Source organism: Aricia agestis, chromosome 10 (assembly GCF_905147365.1).
Source record: "Aricia agestis chromosome 10, ilAriAges1.1, whole genome shotgun sequence".
Classification (NCBI taxonomy): Eukaryota; Metazoa; Arthropoda; class Insecta; order Lepidoptera; family Lycaenidae; genus Aricia; species Aricia agestis.
The window spans coordinates 11608760-11633292 of NC_056415.1; the positions used below are offsets into that span (position 1 = coordinate 11608760).

General features: G+C 37.4%; 1 protein-coding gene across 1 annotated transcript in view; it reads right to left on the bottom strand.

Moving 5' to 3' along the window:
- The window catches only part of LOC121731272, a 99664-nt gene that overhangs the window by 55723 nt on the left and 19408 nt on the right, over nucleotides 1-24533 (bottom strand). The window contains exon 2 of the mRNA XM_042120636.1: nucleotides 9348-9485. Within this exon, the coding sequence (XP_041976570.1) occupies nucleotides 9348-9441 (94 nt within the window). The 5' untranslated portion in view covers nucleotides 9442-9485. The remainder of the gene's footprint in view (nucleotides 1-9347; nucleotides 9486-24533) is intronic.

Consider the following 24533-nt stretch of genomic DNA (forward strand, 5'->3'; position numbering starts at 1 on the left):
TTATTATATCTTGTCGCCTGATGGACTGACCTAGATATTGTGCTCAATGATTTTTTCCGTTTCGAACAAGAAGCGAAATAGGTTCAGTTGAAAACAGATCTAGTATAATGTTATCATCTATTGTAATTGCCTACTAATACAGTCAAAAAGTGTAATGACGTATGCCTTTGACTACGCGGGCCTAGACAAGCGGCAAGCGATTATCGTAAACGCCAACGTCAACGCCACAAAATGTATGGGATTTGACATTACCTACTCATTAGTATTCGCTAGCGAAGCGATGACTGACAAATCGCATACATTTTGTTAGCGTTTACGATAATCGCTTGCCACTTGTCTACTAGAGATGTTGTAAGCTTTGGCAGTAGCAATTGCAGTGGCAAAGGTAGAAATAGTAAGAATATTAAAGCAATTGTGGCGGTACCCACAATTCGCCTAACATTCCTGCATCGCGCTATCGAAGTTTTCTGAGCGCGTCGGTATATATACGACAGCTGAGATGTATCACGTGGGCTTCGGCCTGACCGAGCATAACACCTCGCTCGGTCGGAAGATCTCTGTTTGGCCACCACATATCCCCACATTGGTGACCCTCGACAGAGCACGCCTCCTTCATCATCATCACTCCTCGCCCCTCCGCACCGCGCCAGCCAGCACTGCCTCATCGGGTACCTCGTCCACTAGCCGCAATGTACCGCGGCCTGAGCGACTCCGCATCGGCATCATCGGGCTTTCTCACTACACCGACCGGTCAGCAAGCAGAGCACATCTCTCCTGGTCAGCACGTAGCATCGGCCCCGCACGGCAACTATCCGACTCACTGGATCCCGGCAGCAGCTTACAGTTCCGACTCACTGGGACTCACTGCAACAGTTCCGACTCACTGGAACTCACTGGCATTGGCAACTCAAGCGACAAGACTTCAAGATTCGACCTCCGGTCTTCGGGGGGGAGTGATGTGGCGGTACCCACAATTCGCCTAACATTCCTGCATCGCGCTATCGAAGTTTTCTGAGCGCGTCGGTATATATACGACAGTTGAGATGTATTCACGTGGACTTCGGCCTGACCGAGCATAACACCTCGCTCGGTCGGAAGGTCTTCCTTTGGCCGCCACGCTTATTCCCACACAATTATAGATGACACTCCGTTGCGCCAAAACTCATTTATCGCGCGGGAACCGTACATTTTCCCGGGACAAAAAGTATGTCCTTTCCCGAGACTCAAAGTACATATTTATCTTCATACCAAATTTCAGCAAAATTGGTTTAGAGGTTTGGGCGTGAAGTGGTAACAGACAGACAGACAGACACACTTCCGCATTTATAGTATTATAGTAAGTAAGTATGGATTAACATTTCGTTTAACATTTTTGCTATGTTTACCTAATATTCATAAAAAAGTTTCAGCATTGCAAATGAGCTATTTACAGCGAGTCCCAAAGTTTTAAGGAGCTGAAGAAACAAAGACATGAAACAATTGAATGCAATTGTAGCTAAACTTTGCGAAAACTATTTTGTCGTTAATTAAAAGTGTATTGTGAAGTTCGCTCGTTGTTTGCGTTTACAAGAAGTTTTCATTTTCGTTGAATTTGCAAAATAAATCTAATAATTATTTATTAATTATTATTGAGATGAAATAACCCAACCAAATGATGTAAGTCCGTCTTTTGACTATGAATCAATTTCTTTGATGGTGCAAACGTGTGTTCCTAACTTTTCGCAAGATAGATTATCGTCCTGTGGATTTTCTAATTTATTATGCCCAAATCTTACAATTACCATGTGATGACGAACCAAAAATATGTACTTACAGGGTTTAACAAAACTAAGCAATAATACTTTAAGGTGTGTATTCTGTAGTCTGTAGTTCACTGTAAAAGTAGCAGCACTGAATGGCATTTTTTTTTGTGATTTGTATGCAAGCGCTCCAGTGCCACGAGTTTTCCCATACAAAAGTGAAAAAAAATGTTCTTTCAGCGCTGCTACTTTTACAGTGAACTCTATACACGGGACTCATACACACCCTAAAGACTTGAGACGATTGAGCTATCAGCTGTTTCTTCTCATTTAATTCTTTTAGGTCCCTGTCCCCAGATATCAGATTAACGATGGTCCCTATAAATTCCTGCAATCCATAAATGAAATCCTTCTTTATATTTCGTGATACGACATCAGAATCAATGGGAAAACTTTGATCGCTGCACTAAAGCAAAAATAGGAGTAGAGTTTGCTGATGAAATTTGGACCTCGTACTAGCGTATATAAAGCCTTTTTCGTATATATTAGTAAAATTTCACTTTCAGTTTTTTCTACGAGAAAAGCAAAAGCATCTAAAGTTTTTTTTTCTTGAATATTATTAATTTTAACTTTAATTATTTAGAGGTATCCAAAATATAGAGAATTTACTGCGGCCGTAAACATTCACTCAGAGGCATTTAATGGTGATTTAACTTAATGAAGAGTTTGACAGATAGTATTTTAAATTTGACAAACAATAAATTTAATGAAGAGTTTGTCAGACGATGCATCGTTGGGCTCATGTCAAAATCTTGATTGAATACTTAGATATACATTATACATCATAAAGTATATACCATACCCACGACCTCCGAGTCAAGAGCCACGCTCTAGTGGTTTAGAGTGTGGCTCTTGACTCGGAGGTCGTGGGTTCGATTCCCGCGTTGGAAACATATTATTTCCAAGTTTGGTTAGGACGATGCAGGCTGATCACCTGATTGTCTGACAAGTAAGATGATCCATGCGTCGGATGTTCATGTAAAAAGTCGGTCCTGCGCCTGATCTCTCGCCAGTCGTGTCGGTCTTCCGACCCACTGGGTTATGAGAGTGAAAGGAATAGAGAGTGCTCTTGTGTACTGCGCACACACTTGGGCACTATAAAATTACTCCTGCGTAACAGGCCTGGTTTCAATGAAACTGGCCACCGTCACCGAAACCGGTGTGGGGAGTATTATTATTTATTATACATCATAAATGTAAGTAATTAATATTCATGTCTGAGTGCGTCACATAAGTTTAGGTTTTGTTATTGTATAACATATTTTGTTTAAAAATAATAATTTATATCCGTTGTACTCTACCCGCATCACAATTTTTACGACACTATCTTCGGGATCAGACTTATCTATATTTAATTTTAGTCTAACCTTCTATATGTTTACTGTATTATGACTTTTACCTTTTCGCAAAAGTGTCAACTAATGGAAAATAAGTTTGGTATCGTAACTGACCGAAGTCGCATTAAACGCGAAACATATGAGGCTAGCATACGTCTACATGCTTAGCATACCTACATGCTTAGAAAAAATAAAAATAATAAACTTAATAATAATTAACTTTAATAAAGCCTAGAAATAACAGTAATAGGAAGATTTCCAAAAGACATTAAACTATGTTAGAACGGTAAATAGCCAATTATACACAAACGGTAAACATGGTAGTAAATATTAATCTTAGTATTATCTAGGAATTTTAGTGAAGACAATTTGACGAAGAAATGTAATTACTGAAAGTTGGAGAATGTAGTGTTTATTTGTTTGGAAAGTAATAGATTTTCGGAATATTCGGGGTATTTCAATAACGGTCGACCCAGTCATTATCGATGAAACGAGCTTTGCAGCTAAGAGCGATATTGTTCCGTTGTGATACCGCAGTAGCATCGCTGCGGTGATACAATAATGCGTTGCGTTGTCGTCGGACATCGCTTTTAAAGGTCACAGCTCACATATCAACTCGGAAAGAGATCGGCACTGAATCGCCTTGATCCGTTCAATATTGTTTGTATGAAACTCCCCACTGCAACGGACACTACGGATGCGATCAGACGTGCGCGTGTTCTACTATAGCGTATGGGAAAACACGCGCGCAGCACGCGCTGAACCCGCGCAGAGCCCGCGCGCGTATTTTCCTATACGCTATAGTACAACCCGCACAGAACCCGCGCACATCTGATCGCGCCCTAAGCGGAACCGTAACCGCCTCGGAAGGAGACAGCGGTCGGCGAGCCGTAAGCGAGGCGTCGCCTAGCCGTAGCCGAGTTGATACTGGCGCTACTGATACGCTTTGGTTATGACGCCTGGTTGACGCCTGGTTGACCATAATGCAACGACGATCGGGCGACAAATGGGAACTGTGGGGGTTGCGCTGTCACCGTCTTGTGTTACGTTACGAGCGACGCCGCAACGCATCATATTCGTAGCGACGTCGCAAAGGAGCAGTGTACACTCGCTTTAATATTGTTACGTATCGAATATCTAAATTCATTACTGAGTGTTTGAGGTTCATGTTTAATGGTTCGGTCCAGACTCCAGAGTATTTAAGTATTTCATACATTACATAACGGTCGCGGTATTGACGCAACTGTTACTCGATTGATACGTTAAATAATATATAAATAATTACAAGTTATATTATGATTTCTGTTTCTCTTTTTTAGGGTTCCGTAGTCAATAAGTAACCCTTATAGTTTCGGTCTGTCCGTCTGTCTGTCTGTCTGTCCGCGGTTTTGCTCAGAGACTATAAGACCTACAAAGCTGTGTTTGGCAGGAATGCACATATTAATGATGCCGACAAAATGGTACATGAAATCTTAAAATAATATATATTTTTTCATCAACAACACATCAAGCGGGGATGAATTTTTTTTCGCGTCCACCCCATCGTGTGGATAGGTTTTTAAAAATATTATGAGTATTCATATATCATTTTCCGATTTATTTTCAGTTAAAACTCAAAAATAGACACATCGCTTTTAAATATTATGTTTATTATGAACGTTTTTACGAGTTTTGTACAATAGGCTAACCTACAGAAAATAAAAGAGGACAGAATGAAATTGTAATCATTTTCCCACTCCGATTTTTCCTCGCGATTAATTCTATGATGTTATATTAACATAAATTTCACAATGTAGATATTAAATCAACGAAACGTTCCGATTTAGCTATAAACATGTAATTTCGACGACGTAACATAGTGCATAGTCAAATGCGAAATAATGTGTGGTACGTGACGCGCATACATAAATTTCAATTGTATATTGTATACAGACAACGATTACAATTGTATACATTTGTATTCAGGACAGGGCGGATGAAATAGTTTTATATCTGACTTTAACTAAGCAACTACGAAATTTACGGAACCGCCATTGTGGTTTACGTAAAACTCGATAGTTTATTTGCGAGTTATACTATTATAGTAGAGGAGACCGTGGGAGATCGATCTTCACCGATTCCACCGACCGACAGACGTATTTTTTATCAAGTATAATTTTTAAACAAATATGCCTATAATTACTTGCCTATCTAAAAGTGCTCATGGCTATTTTTAATTAAATTAACTTTAATATATATTTTTTATCACTTTCATTCTTTTGATAACCAAATGAATTTTATTTCACCGTTAGTTTTTAACACACACAATAATATGCCTTAGTTATAGGCTTGCCTACTTATTGATGTGTATAGCTACCTGGCAAGCCGATGTGAACGGGTAAGTCCAATATAGGTGACTCCATCGTTCTGCTTACCTATCGAAAGTTATATCAAATTTTAGATTATTTTATTACAAAATCAGTCATATAGATTTTCCTGCAAAAATCATACTTAAAGTACTGTTGCCTAGCTAAAAAATAGCCATGACCACTTTTAGATAGGCAAGTAATTATAGGCATATTTGTTTATAAATTATATTTGATAAGAAAATGTATCATCTGGTTATCAGATCGGTGAAGGTCGGTCTTCCACCGGCTCTTGGACCATAAATTGTTGGTATGCGGATACACAACGATATTTTGAAAAACGGGTGAAATTTTCCCTAATTTCAAGCGTGAATACTACCGTAACTATAGTTTGAGCTTAGAGGTTTTGTCGAATATAAAAATCCTTCTCTTCTTCTTCTCTGGCCCTAATGCTTTTCGTATAGCATCATAATTATTGTAGGTACAAAAAATTGAATATTTATAAGAAGACATGGATGCTTCAAGGGTAACATTTTCAACAAAATTCTGTGTAATTTAAATGTAGGTTTTTCGTTTAAAATTATAATGTTTATTTCAGTTCATAATGTCATAATACAGAGGTTTTTTTCATAACTCACAAGTTATTTTCGGAAGAAAAAATACAAGATGAGACTGAAAGGATGTCACCTTGGCAATTTAACGATTGACTCTGTACAGTGTACAGCCCTCGGTATTAATCTCTTACGTCTCTACACTGAACACACAATGATTTATTATCGTATTTCATTCTACAAAACACGTGTATGAAAGGCAATTACAAAATAATTCAGTCCATTTTTCATCTCTCTTTGAAGACCATTTTTGTACTCAGTTGTATTTTTTCGTATGTTTCGGGAATAACGTGAAAATGTGTTGCTAAAGTAATTTGTGGGTATATTATGTAAGCTGGATCAAAATACCGTCACACACCTAGATGACCTCTAGGTCAATATATTTTCTTAGAAACCCTCTAGGGTTTCTAAGAAAATATATTTTATGAATGTCTACTGTTTATAGAAGTAGGCATTACCATTTTACAGGAAATAATTATAAAACTTATTTTAGATTTATTGTTTAGCTCTATTCCTCTAGTGTAGGTGCACAAAACAAATACGTGAATTTTAGGTGGAACCTTACAGAAAACCACGAATGTAACGAAAAATGACATTCCGTCATTATCCATTTTATTTTACCATCGCATTAAAACATAAGTCCTCCTGGTAAAGACTACTTCGAATTTAGTATGTTATGAATTTAGAAAGTTTTGGAGTTTAGTCCCTGTGCGCTGGGGGCGCATAAAGCGCTCTCGCAAATGCACCATTAGAGAACTTGATCTCATTGGCAGATGGCGGACCTACGTAATTTGGTCGGGTTATGTCAAGTCGACATCAGCTGACGACTAAATATGTCGGCATGGCTATTACCCGGCTTAATAACGTAAGTCCACTCACAGCCTAAAGTAAAATTTCTGTAAAGGTACAATTACAATATACAATAAAATTTCCTTATAATATCAAAATTTAAGTGCGAAACGGACATTATTCTTGATAAAGCATAATATAATAGGGACATACAAATAGTATGCTAACAATGCGGGTGTCGGCGAATGCAGATGTTCGGAGTTGTCAACGGGGAATTTTGTCGGCATAACGAGGACTAATATTACAACGCTCACAAATTATTCATTTGCATTTAATGCATTTGAATTTTGCATTCGTGTGTGAAATAATTAAACACTCTGTTATCTCGTTGGTATCGTCAAATTTAATTCCATCCGTTCTAAAATTAGACGGTTTATGTTTTGTTTAGCTAATTTTAAACGGTTATAAAATACCGTTTTAATTGAAATGAAGCCTCTACGATTAGTTTCTTTGAGGCTTCATCGTACAATTTATAAGAAACGTTCGTATTAAGGCCATCCCCCGAGCAAACGACCATAAGTACATTTGACGCGTTGCCGAGATCGCACAAAAATCTTTTTTTTTTACTTAACTTAGTTCAAAATTGATCTAAAAAAAAAATAAAAACGCGGAATATGTAGTTAATGAAATTGTCTATCTATTGTCGTGTGTTTCAAATAAACGTAATTTGTAAATACTAGAGATCGCCCAATGGTCGAAATTCGACCTTACTTGCAACGACATTAGGACTACTACCTATATTTTGTAAAAAATATTGACTTCATCATGGTTTTTTTTTATTCTTGTCTCTGGGACTCAGATGATCTCAGACTGGCCGTTTAAGCATTGTCTAATAGTATCTAAAATTAAATAAAAAAAAAATAATCCATTTTCAATTTGTCAACTTGTTGTCAGCAGACTTCAACCATAAACAAAAGAGTATAATTCGTATGTATAGGCTTGTCACTCAAAAATCTGTCATTTTTCCTAGTAGTAGTGTCGTAGTGTGTGTAACGTTTTATTTGTTAAAAATATATATGTTAAAAGCATAATTTTAAAATAATATTAGCTTGATGCACTCCTTCACCATATAAACTATAACTGTGCGAAATTTCATGCACCTACGTTTCCCCATTTTTCGTAAAAAGGGTTACAAAGTTTTTCTCTCACGTATTAATATATAGATAGGGAGATGCTGAAAGTATGCTTCAATTTGAATAAATTGGTATCACTTTGAAAGCTAATATCAAGAGTACCTATAATAAACAAAAATAGAAAATTTAAAACGGGGAAAGGAATGTTGATATACGGAAGATTATTGCTGATTTTTATTATAACTTTGTAGCTTTCAAATTATGAGTTTATAAGGCTCTAAATACGGTAAATTATGGAATCTCCGTAGAAGAAAGGCCTTTCAAAACAAGTTTGTGAATTAATACCGTCACATATTTAATTTAAATAGTACCTACCCTAGATAAACTAATATTATGTTTTATTTAGTTAGGTAAATGACATCCCATGTATTTCACTTAGCGGTTCAGTTAAAAACCGGTGTCATGTGTCCAACATAGGTGGCATGACATGACCTAAGCCGAACTGAACCCTTTTTTGGACACATCTAGGCACAATTCGTTAAACAATTATACTAGTTTGTATGTACTGCTTATATTATAATTGTGTCCTGTGTGTACTAAAAATAAAAAAATTTCTTTCTTTCTTACCAGGCGACAAGTCATTGTTACCTGATAAAAACCAGTTTTGAAGAACTTGAGAATAAGAATATTTCGTTAGCAAAAATAATATCATCAGTATATTTCGTTCTATAAAAATGTACAAAACAAGAACCTTGAAAAAACATAGGTAGCCTTTTCGCCGGCGAATAAATAGCAGTATTTGTTAGAGTGAAGAATAAAACGGATGGAGAGCATATTGACTCACCGGTAAGAACTCTCATGATAGTTTGAAGAGGGCGCGCTTGTAAAACAGCTGTAGGTAAATAGCACGGAAATTGTACATTTTCTACAACCTTCTATTTTTGTACACGTAATTACAAAATATATGTATCTTTTTGCAATTTTCTTTTTGTGGTGGCCGCTAAAAACATGGAATTGTCAGATTAAGCAATGTTTGGTGGCACTTTAGGTTATACTTCGTGACAATTGAGGGACAAGTATTGTGTTGTTAAAGGAGTACACACAAGGACTCACAAAAATCGCTACTAAGCTACGCACGCCAAAATAATAATGTCTTTCAACGTACCTTCAACCATGAAAATAATAATGTTTGCAGTCGTGTTTGTAGCTCACTGAAGTACGTATTTCAGAACTATTGTGTTGTACCAATCTTAGACACTTCGAAAACTCGATTCACGTTGCGCTGTTTGTTACAAATAAACCTATTTTTTTTAGAAAAGGAACTTAGACTTACCCATTCCCCAAAAGGCCGTGGCGACGAAGGCCACGAAGACGCGGCTCGCCGTCGACAGGACGACCTCCATGCCACCCGACACTCGTGGCCCCATCGCTCAGTGCACACACACTATAGTTCGCCACACACACATAATGCCTGGAAAGAGAAAAATGAACTTAAAAAGAGCACTATGTAAACGCTTCGGGCTATTTGTAATAAATAGAGTAAGAGCCTGCGATGTCCAGACCTTCCTTCGATTCGTAAAGCTGAAACTTTAACTGTTTGTGGTCTTTACAGAGACCTAAGAACGACCAGCAACTATGGAGTTTCGGTCGCAGTTACTATAGAAGGTATACAGTTCTGAAAATCTACCTAACCTTCCAGAAAGAAAACTCCATAGTTGCTGGTCGTTCTTACCTCTGTAAAGGTCACAAACAGGTAAAGTTTCAGCTTTACGAAACAAAGAAAGGTCTGGCCATCGCAGGCTCTTGGTCTTTGTTTGTAATCTCGCAGTGTAGCCACCAAACCGCGCGTTCAGACAGACGCATTTAATAGTTAGGGAGGGGAAGATGGGATTTCACGACAAGCTCGAGCGTGTCAGATTAAGCTTGGCTTCCGCCATGTGTTTAGTTATTATGGTATAGAAATCAGATTTCTCACGTAGTGGGAAAGAGTTATTTTCGAATATTGAAATGTCAACGGACCTGTCAGATTAAGATAGTGGATGTTTAGTATACCCCAAAAAAAGCTTCCATATAAACCACTGACGATTCAAAGGTTATGTCCTGTAGGGACATTTTAAAATATTAAAAAATAAAGCTTCATATTTATAACTAAACTTCGCAGATATTTTATGTTGCACTAAACTAAATGATTTAGTCCTTGTTTTCTAAAATCTTGTTATAATTTACGTATTATAAGCGATTTTCTGAATATATTTTCTTTTTCATAACTTGAAAATGGCTGCAGTTTCTGAACCCACCGCTAAAATAAAAAACGCTCTTATTACTCCTTTTATCAGTTTTACCTAATATTTATAACCTACTACACCTAGTAGGACTACACAATTAGAACCCTGGGCTACAAATACTATAAATCCAGCCTAAAGGATCTGTTGAAATAATCCATTATCCCCACTAGTATTATGAATGCGAAAATGTATATCTGTTATCCCTTCACGTTTAAACTGATGAACAGATTTTGATGATTCTATTTTCAAGTGAGTTATCTCGGGAAATTAAAAACTGAGTGTATGTTTGTGTTTGCCTGTGGAATAGTAGCTCACGACGCGCAAACGAAAAAAGAAAGTTTTGTTGTTACAGCAATGCCTTGAACGAGTGTGTTCTTACTTAGTACCCGCTATTTGTCAATATTAGGAGACTGTTGGAAAGCTGATGTAAGAAGTTAGTATACTTATAGTATTATCGTATAAAGATACATTGTGTCACGTTACACATAAATTATTATTATCATCGTAATTTAAGACTTTATACCTAGGTAACCTACCGGTATAATAAAAGAAAGGGGTTAAGTCTATAACCACACAATATGACCATATAAATGAAAGAATAACCTTTTATGCACGTTACAAAGTACACTTATGGGCTTACATAAGTAAGTGCTGAACCTAGTAGTGCAATTTCATTGCAACGTAGTACTCGACTTGAATAAAGGTTACTTCCTTAGTCGACACTTACTCCCTTTAGGCCGTTTGTCCACCGCCGTATACGAGAACGAGATTATTTTGGGTCGATAAAATGCCACTTTATGACCTAGGGCCTAGGCCTAGGCTATAGTTTTCATCTAACGGCATTGCTCCAGCGAATCATGCCGCCGCTGCTTTGTAGTGGCGTAGAGCAAAATGAAAATATCTATTAGCTTTGTCCACATTGTGCATTTTTCTGTTCATCAAGGGCATGCCTTATACCGCAGTCAACAGCGAAGGTGTGGCATGCCCGTAACGTGCGTCAAAATCCACCCGCGTTGAAAGAAAAGTGTCATCGCGCGCTATGATTTCAACGCGCGTTACGGGCATGCCTCACGTTCGCTGTTGACAGCGCTATAAGGCATGACCTTGACACAGTATAGCAATATTAGTATATGTCATATTGCTATACTGTGACCTTGATGAACAGAAAAGGCACAATGTGGACAAAGCTAGGTATGTCATAAAGTGGCATTTTCGACCCAAAATAATCTCGTTCTCGGTGACGGCCCGGCGACGACAGTAGTGGACAAAAGCCGTTACCGATATCCAATTTTATACAGCCGGTAAACGATAAATTTCAGCACTCACAGAATTTCCTAGAGAGTATGCAGATTTTTATTTCATTCAAACTATTTTATGGAACGATTAAATTTTATTTTTCCTTCGGGAATTTATTGTAAACCTATGCTTCTCTAGTATTAAAATTCATTTTGTGCCGGAACCGCCAAGGTGGGAAAATAAATTACGAAAATGTGGAATTGAAAATAACCGAACTATTTCTCTATTGTCTATACTCTATAGATAGTTATCTATTTTGAGCACATTTTGAGGGATCCAAAAATTTTAAATCATAATAATTAATCAATGGAACTACAAAAACAGATGATATTACATATTATATTTCAACAAATAACATCTCCATCGTGGGTATCGCAGAAACAATAGATTTTCAATTGTTATGCGGCAGCCGGCTGGCGCTTGGGGATATAACATTTTTTTCAAATTATTGATTTTGTACCAAATATGCTAATGCAGCCGCAAGATGCGATATACAAGATGCTGGTCTCTCATGCCTGGCACATCAGAAAAGTCACATGAATTACAATTGAATTTAGTTATTATTTTTAACATAGTAATATAACGTAGTATTGTACGTGGGAGAGCCATGCTTCGGCACGAATGGGCCGGCTCGACCGGAGAAATACCACGTACTCACAGAAAACCGGCGTGAAACAGCGCTTGCGCTGTGTTTCGCCGAGTGAGTGAGTTTACCGGAGGCCCAATCCCCTACCCTATTCCCTTCCCAACCCTCCCCTATTCCTTTCCCTTCTCTAAACTCCCCTATTACCCTATTAAAAAAATAGTTCTAAAGGCCGGCAACGCACCTGCAGCTCTTCTGATGCTGAGCGTGTCCATGGGCGACGGAAGTTGCTTTTCATCAGGTGACCCATTTGCCCCCTATTTTATATTACAAAAAAAAATAACAAGATTCCGCGAAATAAACCTCAACCTTTAAGTTGATCAGTCCCTATGCGTACACTCGCATGCAAGAACCTGCACCACCACACAAGCAAAAATGTTGGCAAATCTGTGCAAGGCCCTCACCACCATGCAGGTTGAACACCTCGACGCGCGTTTCGTCCCAATACCGGAGCATCCTCAGGATGTTGACTCTACGAACAACGTCCGTCCAGTGCCGCCACCGGCCAAATCACCGCCTTTTATACCCAATCGAGCCCCGCTACTACTACTATCCCCACTACCCTCACCAGTACCCCGAACATATTAATAAGCGGCGACCGAACATAATAATAACAAACTAAATTTTAAGCTATGGACTTCAAAACAAAGTAACGCCTGATTCTATTAACAATACAATTGAACCTTGAATTGAAAGCTTCCTTAATATCTTTATTACTCCATAAGTCCTTGACTGCGAGTGGCGATGAAAGGCAGCCGGCGTTGATGCCATCTCATTGTCCCACTGTCCTGCACTTTATGGAGGCCTGGTCTCTCTGTTATTACTCCGATGCACACGTTAAACCAATATAAGATATACTAAGCCCCAATTTCACCAACGACTGTTAAAGTTAACGCCGGAATTAGTATCACGTTACCTCTTTCGATTTTCATATGAATGAAAGAGAAGACATTACATTTCAACAAGCTGTTAACACTAACAGACGTCGGAGAAATTGGGGCTTAATCTGTATTTACTATATTAAAGTTAAGTAATAACCTGGCCAGGAAAAGATGGCGCGACGGGTGGACACGTACCAAATAAGCTGACAAACGGTAGCGCAGGAGCGAAAAAAATGGAAGGCACTGGAGGTGACTTTAGCCCAGCAGTAAAACAGCATAGGCTAATTAAAAAATAACTAAAATGTGTGTGTAAGTGCGGCCTAAAGTTCGCAAGGCCTCGACTGCGAATGCCGAGTCGAGATGAAAGACAGCCGGCGTTGATGCCATCTCATTGTGTCAATGTACCAGCCAGGCTGGCCAACGGTGGAGCAGGAGCGAAAAAAATGGAAAGCACTGGACAACATAGGCTCATAAAAAAAAGAAACTAAAAATAAAGATGAAAGACAGCCGGCGTTGATGCCATCTCATTGTATCAATGTACCAGCCAGGCTGGCCAACGGTGGAGCAGGAGTGAAAAAAATGGAAAGCACTGGACAACATAGGCTCATAAAAAAAAGAAACTAAAAATAAAGATGAAAGACAGCCGACGTTGATGCCATCTCATTGTATCAATGTACCAGCCAGGCTGGCCAACGGTGGCGCAGGAGCGAAAAAAATGGAAAGCATTGGACAACATAGGCTCATAAAAAAAAGTAACTAAAAATAAAGATGAAAGACAGCTGGCGTTGATGCCATCTCATTGTATTAATGTACCAGCCAGGCTGGCCTACAGTGGCGCAGGAGCGAAAAAAATGGAAAGCACTGGACAACATAGGCTCATAAAAAAAAGTAACTAAAATATGTGTGTTTAAGTGCGGCCTAAAGTTCGCAAGGCCTCGACTGCGAGTGGCGACTTGCGAGTCGAGATGAAAGACAACCGGCGTTGATGCCATCTCATTGTCCCATTGTCCTGCACTTTATGGAGCCCTGGTCTCTCCCTTATCGCTCCGACACAGACGTTAAACCCACGCCCTTTTTATTCATACAATACAGATTAACTATATTGAATCCCTTTTTGTGACTGTTAGTTCTTTATAATTGGAACTGATAACGTCAGTGAATTAAAGAGCCTGTAGCTACTAGCTAGCGGTGAATGGTATCTTTATTAAGCCCCCTGAATAAAAAGTTGCTAACTAATATGTACGGTACGTACTATTTGCTGTGTTAATTTTGTCATTTGTAAGAGAGTATGTATGCAGATTGCAGACGTATCTATACTTATCTATACTTTAATATTATAAACCGGAAGAGTTTGTTTGTTTGAACGCGCTAATCTCAGGAACTACTGGTCCGATTTGAAAACTTCTTTCACTTTTAGATAGCCTTTTTATCGAGGAAGGCTATATTTTATCACGCTAAGACTAAATCAGGCAAAACATGTACCTATCAATGTTTGTAACATCTAATTTCACCATGTTTTGTGCGAATAAAGGAATTTGAATTTGAATTATATACCTAGTAGTTTTTGTTCCGCATTTATTTACCGAGATAATCTAGACCAGCCATTCTCTAAGTGTGCTCCACGGAGCTCTGGGGCTACGCGAGCGATATATTAATTGTTGTTAGAAATGCCATCAGATACCTGCATGGAGACAACTCATTCAAAGATGAAACGAATGAAGAGTTCGTCAAAAATTTCGCAAAGGGATTTTAAGAAGTAACCTTTTTGATAGACCCCCCAAAAAGTTTGAGAACCGCTGCTCTAGACACTAGAGTCTAGACAGTAAACCATCTAATTCTAGCAGCTAAGTCATACAGATTCGTCGCATCAGACAGCGCAAGAGCGGTATATTTTCATATAAAACGCGGTCTCTCCGCGACGAATAAAAAGGATAATGGCCAATATTTCCTCTGCTCAGCGACCACATCATAGCTATTTGTAGGGATTTCATTGAAGTCGATATTCTTTATTTGTCATCGCAAACGCCAGTAAATGTCTACGAAATAAATAAATTAGGTGTCGTACCCTGGCCTCGGTACAAAAATAGTTTTATTTTGACAAAGAAAAAATGTAGGCTCAGGTTTGTGTGTGGGGTCAATAATTCACACCGAAATGGCGATCATTTTCAGTGTCATAATATTATGATATTAAACTAATTTATCTTCATTATTGCCATACATTAGTATCGCTTGAGAATTCGCGGCCGCCGGCGGCCGCGGGCGGCTGTGAGACTTTCCAAGTTTTTCAAACGATACTACATATTACAGTAATGAAGATATAGTTTAAAATCATATGACACTGAAAATGCTCGCCACTGCGCTGCCATTTCAGTATGAATTGACCCCTATAATAGTGTTTGCATTTCTCCTTCGTATGCCTAATAGAAAACGACGGGTTACAATCGGCCCCCGGGAGTGCCGGTACAAGCTAATACGAAACAGCAGGAGGAGACACGCCGTCTAATTGAAAACTAAATGACAATCAAAAATATTCCACATAATATTAAAAGCACTGCCTTTTGATATCTAGTGTCAGAACTGGAAAAAAGACTTCCTTTTTACCCAGCGACCACATAACCCAATGTGGTCGCTGTTTTTACCCGACTGCCAGGAGGGTTATGTGTTTGGCGCGTATCTTGTATGTTTGTAATATTCTTTTTGATATTTCCATCGTTATTCTCACAGTAAACATGAATCTAACGATATCAAGCCATTCAGGCTGCATTCTAATCATATATAACCCTCATTCTGACACAGTTGGGTAAAAAGGGAAAAGTGTTTTTCATATTATTAGTTCCATTAGCACTTGGCCTCATATTACTCGTCAATCACCGTGACGTCATAAGATCTCTCGGCCCATCATCACCCTTTTATCATTTGCTAAACGGCGCTGGCTGAAACGGGTCGCGACCCGACCCTAATGGAATAACCCTATTATTGACACACATGTGTCATCGCGTTCGGATTGAGTTACAACTTACATAATACATAGCTTAAAACTACACACAAACATACTTTTTATGGCCCTGTTTGTGATCCAAACTAGAGTCAAAACATCATGTTCATGTAAAAATATATTTTATTTAGGTACCAGTGGTATCTTTTGTATTTAGATTTGACATTGGGAACTAGCAGAATGAGGGATTTTAATAGCGTTTTCGGCATCTAGAACTGCCCCGGGGTAGGGTAAGCCGAATGGATACGAAAATAGCCGAAGTTTCAATTACTACTTAAACTACGTATTACTAGTACTAAAGTCTAAGTGCTTCATGGTTCACCGGATTTGTTCGAATATTTCCGTATCCATTCGGCCTGCCCTGCCTGCCCTGCCCCGGGGCAGTTGTAGATGCCGAAAACGTGCCGAAAACTATGTAAACAAACGACACGACAGTTGACACAAAATGCCGTAGCTAATTAGATGTTATTATGTGCTGCTACATGTTCGTATAATTAATTTTTTTTTTAATCGGGACTTAACGCGACTTATTTAAGTAGTAATGCTACTACGAGTACATACTTTTTTTCGACGTTTCGGCCGTGTTGCAACGGCCGTGGTCACGAGGGGACTCCTAAATAAAAGGCACCTTGTGTATAAACGTAGGCCCACGAGATAACGCCAACACAATTTGTAACCAAAATTTAATATCGGAAACCACAGTCAATATTTATCGTCGACCGCACCGGCCGACGTACATAAACAATTGCGACCATATTCCAGAAACGACAACCTAATTAATATCACTTTGATTCTTCACTTATCTATTACCAGATCTAAGAAAGCGATGCGGCTTGCCAAGTTTCGTTGGCACGAACAAAAAGTTTTTGCATTGAGCAAACCGAACAGGCAGAAGACGTGAGGTACCAGTAAAACCAACAATATACAGTAGTGTGACTCAGGCGTGTCCTTGAAATCAATCCCGCTTAGCATAGGTACAAGTTAGGCGCATAAGTGCATTGTAGTGCTCTCTTAAGTTATCTGAAATTGCGATTATGTGTGCATACGCTAAGACGGTAGATGGAGCAGACAAGACAAGTATTAGAGTGGAGATCACGCTTAGGCAAAAGTAGTGTAGTTGAACTAGGACGTCCTGCGATACGGTGTACCGACGATTTAAAGAAAGTGGCTGGCAGCGGATGGATGAGGGCTGCCCAAGATCGGGATGGTTGGCGCTCATTAGGGGAGGCCTACGTTCAGCAGTGAACGGCAATAGGCTGATTATGATGATGATGATGTGCATACGCTGATTCGTCCGATCCGGTATGAAAATGGACTACTGTATAGTAATTATACTGTGGTTTCGACTACCGCACACATAAGGGAGACGGAGTATGGTAATACGGTCACGTACCGCACGCGGGCTGAAAGACTATGTTGCGAATGTCGTCAAACCAAAGTGGCAAGGCCTCCGCAATAAAACTTATTATGCAGCTATGAAGGATATAAAAGACAAATTGGGGACAACCCGGACTATTCCCGACATTTGCATTTTATTCTGAAACAAAATACCTAGGAGCTAGGAGAATCTCGTGTCTGTATTTTCATTTTGGGTGACCTAGATTTTTTTATTGTAAAAATTACGTATTACAACGCGCCACGTGATCAGAAAGTTCATGTACAAACCTAACTGAATATGTCTATTTATATCATATCAAAAAAACTATCTATAAAGTTCACTCAGCTGTTTATCCACATCATACAATAAATAGTCTAATCGTTGTAGGTCAACTTTGGTAAAAATATTTTAAATTATATTTCGGCGCTCATTTCAACAAAATTAAATAAACCTTGCCAAGTCTAATCTAACAGAATTTCTCACAAAACACGTATGACATTTTAATAAAGGCGTAAAAATGAAATTTATTGCGTTATCATACGCTTATTTACTGGCATACTTTTACGATCGTATTATGATACAGTGAAATTGTCGCATAAATTTAATAACAAAGTCACAATGGTAAATTGAAAAAGTTATTCATGTGCTCGCCCTACTCAGATTCTCGAAGATAAAATGCTTATTTCTTTTTATAATTCTAGTATGTGAAGAGTTTAATTCGATGAATATATTACGACGTGGCGGGAGCTCGCTGAATTATAAACCTGCGAGGCTCAGGTGTAACAATTTTCAGGTGTAAAAAGTATGGTTTATGGCGCGGTTTCCTAGCCCTGTCACGACTCACGAACGAGTTGTAAAGTCACAGTAATTTAATTAAATATTTCGCGAGAAACATAATTCCTTGCTGTAAATAAATAAGCAGATCAATTGTTGTTTTCTACGAAAGCGGGATTTTAGCAAATTTTAGTCAGAACCTGACAGAAATGCCAACATTTATAAGAAATAATGATCACATATTGGACCACATCAAGAAACAAGAAAGAAGAAGTACTTTGAAAAAGCGCAGGTTTTAAATTATAAAAAAGTTTGCAAAATGAAATATGAAGCACACAATTTGATTATGGACCTAAACTGGCAACATTATTGCGTCGTAATATTGTTTGGCGAACTCATTATTTTTAGTGGCGGAGAAAATAACTTTGCATTTCCTAGCGCGCGACAGGCCCACGATCGCGACAATCCTAAGGTGAGACCGCACCAAGCGACATTACGCTGCAGTGGAGCGACGCGACACGTCACGGCGAAATATTCTTTGTTCTCCTCCGCTAGTCGTATTGCTTATGTCTGAGGGTCGTAACCTCCTCCTTCTATGACCTTCCTTCTTATGATGGTACGATCTTTACCTATCTTCGACCACTCGAAGAGCGTCGTAAACAGTGGACGCGTGGTACGGTCGGTCAGTCGACTGAGTGGTACGGATTTGATTTGACCAATGCATGGGGCTGCGACGCTCTAAAATATTCTTTGTATGAAACCGCAGCAAAGCCGCACAACGCGGCAGCAGCACTACGCGACACGAAACGTCAGAACTGTTGAACGTGAAGTGCCGCGTGGCTCCACGTACTGTCGCTTCGTGCAGTATCGCCTTAACATTGTATTTATATTGAAATATACTTTAAGTACTCCAAACGACACCATTGTGGGTAAATTGCCGTCGCAGAGCCAAAGATAAGGCTTCGATCAATCCCCCGCTCCCGTGCCTATTGTAACCAGAATTAATAGTTTTCGGATGGTCTCAATTTTATAAGGGCACTTAAGTAGCTCCAAACACAATATTGTCTCGGAGTTTGAGGTTGTAGCCAGCTCAAAGCTTTAAAAGGGAATGGAGTGGTTTAATAAATAGCTATGACGGTTTTAACGATAAAATGGGCTGTTGGATCGGTAAGAATCTGATTCCGGTAAATGGCTAACCCAAATTTTTGTTTCCACTATGTCATGTTTAAAGTTACACTTTTAATTTTAAGATACACTTAGATAATATCTATATTAATTGTTCAGTTTATAATTGTAGTAAATTGAAAAGGTTCAAAAACTTTACATTTTTATATGTGTGTATTATGTCATTTTACATGTTTTGTAAACAAAGAGCAAAAAGCGATCAAAAATGTAAAATGCGCTTTAAAACTTATAATAGCTACAGACATTACAGAGTACATATTTTTCTTTGATATAGTTAAAGAATTTTTCAATTCTCAGAAGTAAATATAATTTTCATTATTTTCATTTTATTACGTGCTAAAATTTCCCAAAATGTTTTTCAATAATCCCGTTTCTACCGCCAAGCCAGCCATGACAGCCAATGCACATAAATTAAAAGTAAAGTAATAAAAGTTTTCATGTCAAGATATAAAAGAAAGTTATATCGAAGGTCAGTTTTTATTCTTTTACCATAATAATCGTATTACAATTTTCTTCGAACGCTCAAAACATAACTTTTGTGGCTAACTTTTTTACGGCAAATTTAATATTTTTAGTTTATAATCTGAGAAAAAAAAAACCTTCTAAACAATAATTCACCAATACATCATATAAATGCAGAACTAAACTTTGGCACGAAGAGGCCGGCTGATCTGAGTCAATACTACCTTACTAATATACTACCTAGGGCCTTGCGGAAAACCGACCTAAAACAACGCCGGGGATTATAAGGACTAGGAATGCAATTTCTAACACGTCTCACACTATCTCTTCTATTATTGCGTGTGTCTATGGGTGGCAGTAATAGCATCAGGTGATCAGTCTGCTTATTTCTTATAGTTCATGAAATAGAAAATCTAAAAGCAATTCAGCTTTTACGTCAAAACATGGTATTTCGTAAAAACAAACCCGAAAAACTTTAAAAGAAATGTTTTAGGTTGTCTGTCTGTCATATTGTTTACTCGGCCGAAGAAATCGCTATGACTTAGCCGTTATTAAGCCGGCGTTGTGTCGCAATGCGCTGTTCCACAAAATGCTCTATTGACACATCTATTTTCGAATATTAACATAGATCGCTGAGAATTAAGCCGGTCCAAATTATTGTTCATCGACGCACGATTTCGGCTTAGAAGCTAATGGCAGCTAGCACGGCGGACAAGTCTGATAACGCGTGGTTGACCATAGGTTCTGCAAGTACATTTTATTTTATTTATTTAAGGAAAACTTACTGCTCGATTACAAGTTTCATATTGATAAATGTAATACAAGGCCAATTAAAAGGTTTCACAGAGAGAATGCAACGTGAAATAATTTAGGAGCACTAGGATCTTTACGAACCTATTTCAAAAGAAGATTTAGGTATATGAATGTGTTCTGCTACTGAAAGAGCAGCGGACCTAAAATGGTCACATTTTGCAATTCCTCTCAAATCAATTCAGAAAATGAATTGTCCAAACTTTCAAACTGACAATTTATGTCGAATTTAATAAGTACGAATTGTGGGAATAATATTGTGAATTGTAAGCAGAGTGATCATTTTGCGATTAAAAAAAAATGATATAATCATGTTAAGATTCATAATATTATGATTCTCCAAACCGACCATTTTAGCCCCGCAGTCCATAACATCCGACATTTTGATAAAATTTCCCAGGTGTAAGATAGTTTTCTATGTTACATATTATTATCGTTCCCGCACGATAAACAGCTTCGGCAGCACACAGTTTTTGTACGGCAACAACTTTGTCGATACACCGAATACAAGGTCTGCTTATCTTAGTACAAGTTGTTATATTATTTTCAGGACTTTCTTTCTCTATATCAACGGAACCCTAAAAAGCCGCCAACGATTATCGCTATTAGGAGCTTATGGTTAATTTTTCGGCTGGCGGTTATTATGATTTGTAGGCTATTACGTGAAGGATTACACTTTTTATCTTCTACCCTAGCTACTAGCCGCGTTCTACGGCAATTTACGATTTTATCCGTAAATTTTACTAGCTCTAAGCCCCGACTTAGCGAATAGAAGGTAGGTAAGGTTAAATTTCTTTGTGCTAGACCAACTAATTCAAAATATTTTCCAGAATTATTGTACTGTAATATTAAAGCAAGAAAAAAAATCATGCAGAGGTTTTTACCCAAAAGGCGGTAAAGCACATAGCTTCTCGCTCGCACGCGTACAAAATTACAGTAATTATTACAGTTCACACATGGAAATCCATACTTCCATACGAGTATTTCATACTAGTTATATCCATACTATAATTAGTATGCTAATGAAAGTGTGTCTGTCTGTCAGTCTGTTACATCTTCACGCCCAAACCGTTGAACCGATTTTGCTAAAATTCGGTATGGAGATACTTTGAGTCCCAGGAAAGGACTAGGGTACTTTTTATCCCGGAAAAATGTATGGTTGTCGCGTGATAAACGAATTTTGTCGCAATGAAGTTGCGGGCGTCATATACTTAGTAATATTAAAAATGTGAAAGTTAGTCTATCTGTCTGTTACCTCTTCATGGTCAAACCGCTTAACCGATATTGATGAAATTTGATATAGAAAAACTTTGAGTCCCAGGAAAGTACATAAGATACTTTTTTATAATGGAATAATGGAATTATACTTAACCTATCAAAAACTAAATGCATGCATATACGCTCACCCTATAATCGTTCGGCCAAAATGATACAGCTGCATGATATTGCTATCGTGGGTCACACATATGAGTGCTTACATAACAATAAAATTAATTGTTCTTGTCGAACTATAGAATATGTTAACACATATAAATATTTAGGACTTTACGTTCATGTAAATTTTAGTTGGATAACGCATGTAAACGAAATCTGTAATAAACTTAGGTCATTATTAGGAAGATTCTATTATCTAAGCAAAATAGTCAGTAAACATACATTATTAGTTGTTTATCACGCTCTAGCTGAGTCATTAGTAAACTATGGTCTTATTGTTTATGGCCGTACTTTCAACACACATTTAAGTAACATTAAAAATTTACAAGTTAGACTCATTAAATATTTAGTAAGCAAAACAGAAAAACTTGAATGTAGCAAAAATTATGATTTATTATTTAAAAAATTTAATTTATTACCAGTACATAAAAAAGTTGAGTATTTAATAAGTATTGATCATTATTACGAAAAAAACTATAAAGAAACAGTTACACATACGCATAATACTAGAAAAAATACTTGTGGAATGCTAGTCCAACCACAAATTACTAATTACTATGGTGAAAGGACGAACAAATATCTAATACCCAAAATTTTTAACAGACTTCTTTTGTTGAATCAAAATCCTAATGTTAGTGTTAACATGCTGAAAAAGAACTTAAAAACTATGTTATTAGAGGAACTATAGTAAATATTATGTAAAAAATATATGAAAAATAGCACTTGCTGCCGCACTAAAAGTGGAACATTTTTTACTTAAATGTGATTAATTCAAAAATGTTATATATGCCCCTGGATACATTGTCCGTCAAGGTCTTCATTAAATGTTTAATGAAGAGCTGTGTTTAATGAAGAGCTTGACAGACAAACCTATTATAACTATTATTAATCTTCATATGAAGGTTAATAATAATTAAATGTCTCTGAGTATATGACGGTTAGATTCTAAAAACATTTTATTTGATTTTTTTGTGTTTATCGATTATGGTTGAAAATATAATATATCTTTGTTTATCTTTGCTTTGTTGTAACAGGATAACGAGATAAATAGATGCTGTTAATTATTTGTATAATAATATGCGATTAGAAAACTTAAGAAATATAAATGTATAAGTACTAAAATATTAGATTATAGAAATACGGTTTGAAGAGTATTATATAATTTAGTTTTAGTGATATAGATTAGTATTGATAAATTAACAAAATGTTAAGAGCGCGTACCTGCCAATAAACTTTTTAGTTTGGCGGGAAATTATTTTAAGCCACTTTTGTATTTTGGATTTGGAATAAACGTAATTAAAAAAAAAACGTAATTATCCCGGAGATTGGTACGGTTCCCCGCGATAAACTAATTTTGGCGCAACGGAGTTGCGGGCGTCATCTAGTTATAATATCGTGCAAAATCAGCCCGGCCGTTATCTAATAACGAGCTAATGTACTTACATGTGGCAATCGATTTTGTACGTGTAAATTAACACAGAATTAGTTTAACTAATGAGGGCACACAGGCTGAGTGTGCAAAACATACTCGTAGCTTTTTAGTGTCCTATAAATATTTTGTGTAGCGTGTACCGCCGATACTAACAACATTTATTATTATCACCTTACGCAAAGGGTTTTTAAGATACCTATAATTGGAGCCCCCAAACTTTTGTGCTAAATAGTTGAAAATGACGTTATATTCTCTACTGCTTAAATTTTCATGAGGTGTTGGCAAAGAGTTTAAGAAGAAAGTTTATATCCTCAATTATTCCGTACAGAGCCGGGTGTGCCGAATGAACCAAACAACTAACGAGTTATATTTAACTTATAACATAAGGGCAATTACCCATTTTTTCCCTTATAATTTGAACAAACCTTGTAAGTTGTAACTTACCTACTTCATCATCTGGCTACACATAAAAATCCACAATTATTGATTTCAAACTATCATTCTCCCGGGAAAATTTAGCTTTAGGGCCGGCCCTAAATTCTCCACTTACCTGCTTCATCCACTAACGTCTTTTCTCTTACTAAAATCTAAAATGATAAAATATTATAAATAACAAATATTATGCTTTTAAAATCCTTTAGCAAATCATCGCTAGCGAAACCTACTCAATCTCAGAAATGGTTCTTGAGGTTAAGACGAAAATATTCCAAGACCTAGAATCTTGATTTATTTCGGGTCTAAAAACCGATATGTCAGTCTTATCTTGAGGAATTTCTTTTTATATGGAAAGTCTCCAACATTTGAGTGTATGATTTAGGAAGGTTTTTATATGGATGTTTGTATTCTAGTCAGTATGTAAATAAAGTTATGGAGAAGAAAACTTTATGTCTTTAAATTTAAATTTTGTCTGACTGCGCCAGACGATGTTTTACAAGTGTCTGTAT